Raw genomic sequence first — 8589 nt, 5'->3', positions numbered from 1 at the left:
GGTATTTGGCCGACCCGTAGATCTTGACACGTGGCGTTGGTTGGACGTATCCTAGCCACCCATCAGCAACCACTACCAACCGCCGCCACCTACTCCCAGCTACTCCTCTCAGGCAACTCCGACTATAAAGAGGGGCTCTCACATTGAGGTAAACACACACTGGAACTTTAGTTCTAAGTCCCCTCTCTTACTTGGTTCGACCCCTCACAGCTTTCTTGGCTAACTTGACCGTCAGAGTCTCCACCCTTGGGATAACTCCCAAGGGCCTCTAACATCTCCTTTCTCTCAGCAAGTTGGACTTATCGGCCTCAGATGCCGGAAATTATGTTGTTGCCCTTGGTTCCATATTTGGCAACAACAAAATCAATGATTTTTTACTAAAAATATGCATTTAACCATACAATTCAAATGGTTTGAAAGGTTCAACCATCTGAGTCGATGCCAATTTGAAAAGAAAAGACCCGGTGGTGACCATGGACCAATCCGACCTGAGATTGGGTGGAGCTGCCTTCTAGGGGACCCTGGCCCACTTTTCTATCGGGTCGGGTTCGCGAGTTGGGTCATTGCATGTTGGCATATGCAAGTCTGGTATCGATATATGCCGATGCATTGCGTGGGGCCAAATAAAAGTATCAAAAGTTTTCCATAGCCAAGAAAGCCATGTACAAATTTCGATTTTGGGAAAAAAAATCAAAAGCAAATCACTGACCTAATTCCTAAATATTCAGCCCATGAAAGTCAAACATCTTTTTTGAGCCTCTATTAGTTGTTATTTAGGCTCAATTTGAAAAGATTATAAATACAAATATGTACGGTGCAAATACATACAAAATACGAAGTTTTGCACTCTACATATTTGCATTTGTACTCCTTCCAAGTTGAGCTTTAGGCTCCATTTGGAAGGAGTATAAATACAAATATATAGAGTTTAAAACCTTATATTTTGTATTATGTTGTATGTATTTGCACTGCACATATTTGTGTTTATACAATGGGGGTAACCCATATCCTAAACCCAAAACCCCCCAATAGGGGTGTAAATGGACTATTTGGTTGAATTCGGATCGCTCCTGTTTGGATCTTTGGGTCAGATTTGGATCACCCCCTATTTGATCCGATATATGTTATATATTTATAAATACAAATATATAATACATGTATATATGCTATTAATTTATTTATAAATATATTATTTATATTGTGTTTGTTTAAACTTGTTATATTATTTTTTTATAAAAACATGTATATATATAATGAAAATAATTAAAAAATACTTGTATTTTTTGTTTTTTCTTTATTTAAATTGATATATTTTATTTTTATTTTAATATTTTATTAATTTTATAAAAAGCAAGTCAAATCGGATAAGCTCCAACTTACCGATTTAATTCGAATTCAAGTCGAGGCCTATCAGATCCAATTGGATCCGACATAAACAATGTTGGATCGGATTCTGATATACCCTGATTGATTCGAATCCAATTCGATCCGGTTGCATCCCTAACCCCCAACCTACCAATGTTCCCTTTGCTGTTTGGTTGGCCAATTTCTAAGAAATTGATAAATCGCTCAGAAAACGATAATTAAAATCAGATGTAAAAGAAGAATAAGCTGATTTCTTTGGATGACATGGCATCCGACATGGATAAGGGATTTCAGAAATTGTAAGCCGATTTATCAGTGTCCCAAATAAACATTTTCGCTGATTTTTGAGAAATCAGCAATCTCAAAAATCAGCAATTTCTAAGAAATTTCATGGGACGAATCATCAATGGTACCAATCATCACCTAGGTTAACCCTTGGGCTTCACATGTTCATTTGCTAAAATACACCAAAAAGAACAATATTCAAATGCACCAATGACTAAAAACTTAGTAAGAGAGATGTTGCCAAGCTTCTTTATATCGTCAACAATAACAAGATTGGAGTCAAGATAGATGACATGATCAATACCGGGCAAGGTTCAAAATATCGATACGTCTGATATGCCGGTATGGGCGTATTAGGCGAATTGATACTATTTTTTTAGTTTTTTTATTTTTTTTCTGAAATCAGTTCAGGGGGCCGGTTTAGGTCTCCTCCATCCTCTGAATTGGTCAAACCCCTGATACACCCACTATAGGGGCGTATCAATGGGGTCTCAGAATGATACGTATCGGCTGATACGGGCCAAAATGTGTTGATGCTTTGAACCTCGATACCGGGCTTGAGTGTATCAGCCCTTGTATTCCCCCTAATATCTATATCTATATCTATACTACTTATAAAAGAGTGAATGCCCTTCTTTATGTAATTTTCATTGGACGTTTTTATACTTTTGTCTAAGCATACAACATGTATAAAGAGGGCATATATGTTCTTTACTCTCACATCAGAAACTACCCACTTATAACCATTCAAAAACTTCCAGGGTGTTGGAACCAAGGTTCAAAATATCGATATGCCCGATACACCAGTAGGGGCATATCGGGCATTTTGATACTTGTTTTTTTTTTTTACTTCTTTTTATTCTTTTTCAAAACTGGTTCAGGGGAGCCAGTCTAGGACCCCTCCATCCCCTGAACCGGTCAGACCCCCAATACACCCACTGTAGGGGCATATCGAAAGGGTCCCGGAACGATACGTATCGGCCAATACGGGCCGATACATAACGATACTTTAAAATTTGGTTGGAACCATAAATTATAACTGTTCAGAAACTGCCCACTTAATACCGTAATTAATTTTTGGATAAATAAATTATAAAAAGTGACCATAAATTATAAATAGTTTTGTCTTAGAGATACTGCCACGTGCAAATGCACGTACACATTTACTAGTAACACATTAATGATAATAAGCATTTTGGTAACTTTAACATCAAATTAAAGGGAGGCATTTGCACTTTTTTCTTGAAAACGTCAGGCGAGATTTTGTTAGGGTCAAAACACAGGAGAGGTTTATATGATTGTTACAAAAACAATGGGAAATTTTTACAATTTTCCCCATTTATAAATGGGAAAAGGATTTTTTGCTACTGCAGTATGCTCGGTTTGTACATGTCCTCAATATAAAATGTTTGATTAAATCTCTGTATCTTAACTACCAAGGCCTTTCAGCACAGTTCAATCACAATTATCATTCAATTGGACCATTGTCGTTAGATCAGCAATGATCCAAGGTTCAAAATATTTATACATATCGTATCGGTGGCCTCCCAATACACCCCTACAGTGGGTGTTTAAGGGCCTGACCTGATTCAGGGGGCAGACAGGCTTTAAACTGACCACTCTGAATCAGTTTGAAAAAAAAAATACAATAAATAATCTGAGAATGTCAACTCTGCGTGTGCAAGTTGAAAGGGGGAAGTTGCTTGAGTTGCGTATTTTGGTATTTTGTTCTAATTACATAATCTGAGAATGTCCAATCAATTTCTCAAATGCCATACGTTTTTTTTTTTTTTCTCTTTTTCTCTTTTTTTTTTCCTGTTAAGATGGGACCAGTTTCAGAAAGGATTGATCAATGATTTTGAATTAAAACACAGAAATAAAAGGCAAAGCCTGTGCCAAAAGGAGAATGTTTTATCGATCATCCTTAGAAAGTCTTCACTGCTGAGCCCTATCTTGCAGAGGCTACTATGTTATGGTATAATTTGAATTTGTGGTAATTGCAACTAAGATCCCTGAAAAGATGGCAATCCTATTCCTTCCCACAAGATCAGGCTTATGAAATGGGGATTTTTTTTTTCTTTCCCTTTCCCATCCATTTTGCAAACACTTATAATGGCTTACAGATGTCCCTTTAAGTTAACAAACTGCAGTGGGATGGGAATAGGCATGGCCCTCCACTAGCCTTCATCAAATCACCATACAGTTTTCATCATAAGTAATTAAGTAATCAGCACAAGTAATTTGATGTACAATAATTCCCTTAGACTGCAGTCGAGTAGGATGGAACTTCTGCAGTTAAGTGGATAAGTGACTCATTTTATTGATTGGGGAACTTGTGAAATTTACAAGGATTGATCAAATTCTCAACTGGGTGAAACGGTGGCAAAAACATCAGAAACTCTGACCATGAGGTTGGTGTTCTGTGCAATTTATCTTGCCCAGCTTATATTGATTTAATCAAAGATACATTTCAACCGAGCCCTCTTCTCCCATCTAGAAACTGCATACGTTGAGTCAGGCAGATAGCTTTGGACTCTTGGTTTGTATAGAATGTATTTATGTGCTCTTTTAATATACATTTTAATACAAAATTCAATTTCCCATCCTCACTTTATGGTTAAATTGGTTTCAAGTTGCAGAGTAGCAAGCTGCTTGGTTAACAGTAATGCATGCAAAGCTTCTGAGAGGTTGCAACTTCAGGTGTTCTTTCTTTCTAAGGGTGTTCCTGGTAAACAAACATGGATATATAAATACAGATAAGGCAAAAATAAATCAGTCTAAAACATGACAAGATGCAACAACAGGCCATACAGAACTCGTTCTGCTTAAATTTACTCATCTAGCATGCCTGTGGAAGGATCTGATGATGATGCAACAAGGCAAGTTGTAAATCCCATGGGAGCAAATACAAGGAATGGGGTTGACAACAAATCAAAAGTGTAGTGGAATCTGGGAGAAATGTATTTGAACGCAAAGAGGAAACTGGGATATGTAAAGATTTAGGGTTATGACGAGTTTTTCAACAACTATGCAAAAGAAAGATGTTACTTTTATTATTATTATGATGATGATGATGATGATGACAACAACAGCAATGATGATAATAACAAAAAGATGGTGCTGTTATTGTCATTTCTGTTTTTATTAAACCTAACACTATTAAAAAAGTAAAATGCAAATGAAGCTAATGTGGATTGCCTACATATAGAAAAAACCCAACTAAAATCTACTATATAGCCTGTTAAAAACTACTATACTTGAAATCCAATTCATGCTATAACTTCTTACCATTGTTTCAAGACCAATTTTCCCATACCATTCAATTTCTTTTCTTTCATTTGTTCATTTTTTAAACTTTTGATCTTAGAAAAGATGATGAAATCTGGAGTTTGTTGAATGGAAATGACAATTTCCACCCATAATGGATTTTGACTTTGTGCAAAAAAAAATGCCAAAGGTTAGCACCGTATCCAGTTCACCCTTTCCAAGACCCCAGGTATCTGGGACCAACATTGGCTAATGGCCCTTTTTCTTGGCCTTTTGAATGAATTTTCAGGAGATAGTATATATCAAAATTCCAGACACATCATTTGGTATGTCCGGCAAATAACCAAACTCATATCCATCCCCCCCGCCCCCCCCCCCCCCCCCCCCCCCAAAAAAAAGAAGAAAAAAACGAAAAAAAAAAAAAGAAAACCAGACTGATGATACAATAAATATATGAAGTAAGAAGGTTTCACACCAAATGCAAACCATGGTCAGTGTCATAAATATTGGATGTAAGTAAAAAGGAAAAAATCTTACAAGTTACCCTGTTAGAGGTATCCTGTATCCTTAAACTCCGGGACCAACTGCAAATAAACTAATAAGACCTTGGAATACTTGTGCTGAGAGTTGGTGTGCTTCAAAGAGTTCGCCATCCAAGTTCCAGACACTTGTATCACCAATAGAAGTAAACATGAAAGCTTTGGTCTGCATATAAAAGGATGAAATAATTACAGAAATAATGTGGGTAAAACTTTGTTATATAATAAACCTTACTTCCGCAGAACCTCTCCCTTCTTCAATACAAATATTTCATTTACCAAAAAGAAATAAAGAAGCGCTGTAGGTAAATAAAGAGAAGCTAGAGATGACGGTACATACTTTATGGTGTTCTACAAACTTGAAATTTAAGGGCTCACCACCCCTCCTGGCAACCTGTGTAAGATGCCTGTAAATAAAAAAATACAACTACTTCCTCAAAAACATATAATGATAAAAGTGAAAATAACACCAAATTAAGGGTGATTACAGAGATAGAGAATAGAAACAGATGATATTGGAAAAGAAAATGAAACTGAAACAAACATTATACAACATATAACAGAAGTCACCAGAAATTGACCTACTAAACCATGTTAGTCAAAATCAAAAAATGGGGAGAACACATAGAAGGACTAAATTACCATAGATAGAGAGCACGAGGACACTCTTTTATTAGTACCAGATGCAGGAAACCATCTGCAAGGTGTGCATCAGCCACTAAACCATCAGGAGCTCTTTCATTACGACAAGAGATGACCGCTGCACCTACACTAAGAAAACGCCCCTTGGATTGCAACCACCTTAGTGCTTCAGATGTGTCGTCAGTTTTTATTGGACCTTCTGAAGGTGTACAAATTGACTTAATGGACCCACTACAGACACTGCAGTTAACACAGCAAGCTAGTCTTCTAGATTTTTTTGGTGGATTCCACAGTGATCGTGTCCAACTACGCTGAATATCTTTCTCTTGGATTTGATTTTCATTTTCCATTTTAGCTTCTAGAAATTTTATCTCTGCTTCATATGACCTAAGGAAGGGACATGGCATGATCATGGTGGAGAAGAAACATGAATCTCAAATCAAATCAGTACAAGATGCATCTTGGCAAGTGATATAAGAGTCTTGAATGCGTTTAGACTTCATATTTACTATAAGTAAAAACAAAGGTTAATTAACAAGCTGGCATCTTGTCAATAGTTGAAATAAAAAGGGTTAATATCAGCACTTCCTGTACCATGCTATAAACAAATTGGATTATTACACTCAAGGATACATAAAGCAAATATTGGGTATTAGGGGGGAAGAAGTACCTGTGCTCCAAAAATACCTTTGTTCCTGCAAAATCATAGCGTATAGGACCCATCCAGCGGTAATTTTCACTCTCCTTGATGACATCCCCAAAAAATCCATATCTGGTAGAGGTGGAAGCCCATTTATAAAAAGAATAGAAATCCCAAATATGCAAATATCGCAATACATAAAAAAGAACAACCTAAAATAAAATGAACTACCAGCATTACTAATCTCCATCATATTGGCAAAAAATGTAAAACACTTCATCAGACCTATCTAAAAATTAATTGTAACTTGTTCTTTATATATATATATATATATAAACAAAGTTTCTGGGTACTACGGCAGACAGTACTGAAAATAATAAGACGGATAATAGCATTTTGGTCTTTATCAATAGATACTTTAAATCATTTTATTTCTTTCAATTTTGTTACAAGAGATATCTAAAATGGATACAGCATTATTTCCTTGCATCTAAGTGGGGCCCACTTTAAATAGAATAACAAACCACTATTTGCTAGAAGGTCTACGCATTTTACTATCTGATAAGTATTCTAAGTGTGAAATAATTGAGTTGTATGTGGATTAGAAATCTTAACTAATAAATTACTACAGCAACTAACCTAACCTTGGCCAAACTAAAAATAAGGAGTAATAGAACACACACATAGTTTACAAAGCTTCTTGTATCCACAAAGTAATACACAGTTAAGACAATAATAAACATCCAAATAAATCTTAGACCTCCTAAAGAAAACCATATACAGGACAGAAATTACCCAGCAAAAGAAGCAGCATAACGTACAGAGGGTGCACCCCTTGATGAACTTGTCTTCCTCCATATAACAACTTGAGCTATATCAAGGCATACCCTTTTACCAAGGACAATATCCAGAGCAGATGTCACAGGATCCCTAAAACCAGTTGTACTGAAAAAATAGAAATGCAACACTCATTTACAAACTATTATGTGAAATTAATGTAATAAAACCTTTTTTCATGACTACCTTCATCATATACACAATAAAAAATATAACATGGGACTTTACATGGTTAATGAGTATAAACCATGTAACACACACACATACAAAGAGAACAAGGAGAACCCCTTCAACATCAAGAACCATATTCTTGACCTGAGAATAGATTTACCCTTGTCCATTATCATAGCTTTAGAGATGTCACTAAGTTATAGAATACCGTTCAAGAATAAATAAAAAAACAGATAATTGTTGATAATAAACTCCGAGATACAGTTGGGTAAAGAGAACTGCTAACTCACTCGCTGATGGGTTAGCCATGCAAGGAGTGAATAGGGGATCTTTCTATTGGGCTCACTTCTAATTTTGTATCTTTTGTTTTCTTTTACTTAATAAATTTTGCCATTACTGATAAAAAAATAATAATAATAATAAACTCCAAGATTAGCATTGTAGATAGTTCTATCATCTTTTTATAATAGAGATGCAGCATAACCCAATTTTAAAAGGAGAACGCTTCCATTATTATAGTATGATATTATAGAGCCTGTGGAGAAAAAGTTTATTCTTCAATATGAGAAAACGAGAATACACTGTTATTTATAGAGGAACAAGGAATCCTCTTAAGAATCTTTACAAGTCCTAGTTTCACACCGACTTCTTGGGCTAAAAATAAAAGGATTCTTGGACTTATGCTCTTTAAAATGGAGACCCATTGGACCAGGACCTGCCAGCAATTGAATAAGGCCTACTCAGATGCATCTATGCAGTTTTAAGCCTCATATATATTTAACTTACATTAATCCTGTCTTGCCATTCTGCTCTATCAAAGGCCACATCCATTGTTAAAATTGG

General features: G+C 35.8%; 1 protein-coding gene across 6 annotated transcripts in view; it reads right to left on the bottom strand.

The window, feature by feature from the left end:
* Positions 1–3890: 3890 nt before the first annotated feature.
* LOC148880491 (ceramide kinase-like) overlaps positions 3891–8589 on the bottom strand; it is a 47982-nt gene continuing 43283 nt past the window's right edge. For 4 of the 6 annotated variants that reach the window (XM_088962397.1, XM_088962395.1, XM_088962400.1 and 1 more), the window contains 6 exons: positions 7534–7683; positions 6769–6870; positions 6099–6485; positions 5797–5863; positions 5455–5622; positions 3891–4375 (listed from right to left, as the gene is read on the bottom strand). In XM_088962397.1, the coding sequence (XP_088818523.1) occupies positions 5485–5622; positions 5797–5863; positions 6099–6485; positions 6769–6870; positions 7534–7683 (844 nt within the window). In that variant the 3' untranslated portion in view covers positions 3891–4375; positions 5455–5484. The remainder of the gene's footprint in view (positions 4376–5454; positions 5623–5796; positions 5864–6098; positions 6486–6768; positions 6871–7533; positions 7684–8589) is intronic. The other 2 variants (XM_088962398.1, XM_088962396.1) reach the window with 1 other exon arrangement.

The sequence above is a fragment of the Nelumbo lutea genome, chromosome 1 (genome assembly GCF_056320005.1).
Source record: "Nelumbo lutea isolate HS-2025 chromosome 1, American lotus-T2T, whole genome shotgun sequence".
Classification (NCBI taxonomy): domain Eukaryota; kingdom Viridiplantae; phylum Streptophyta; class Magnoliopsida; order Proteales; family Nelumbonaceae; genus Nelumbo; species Nelumbo lutea.
Note: the sequence above shows the minus strand (reverse complement) of the source record. Positions and strands in the feature narration are given on the sequence as shown.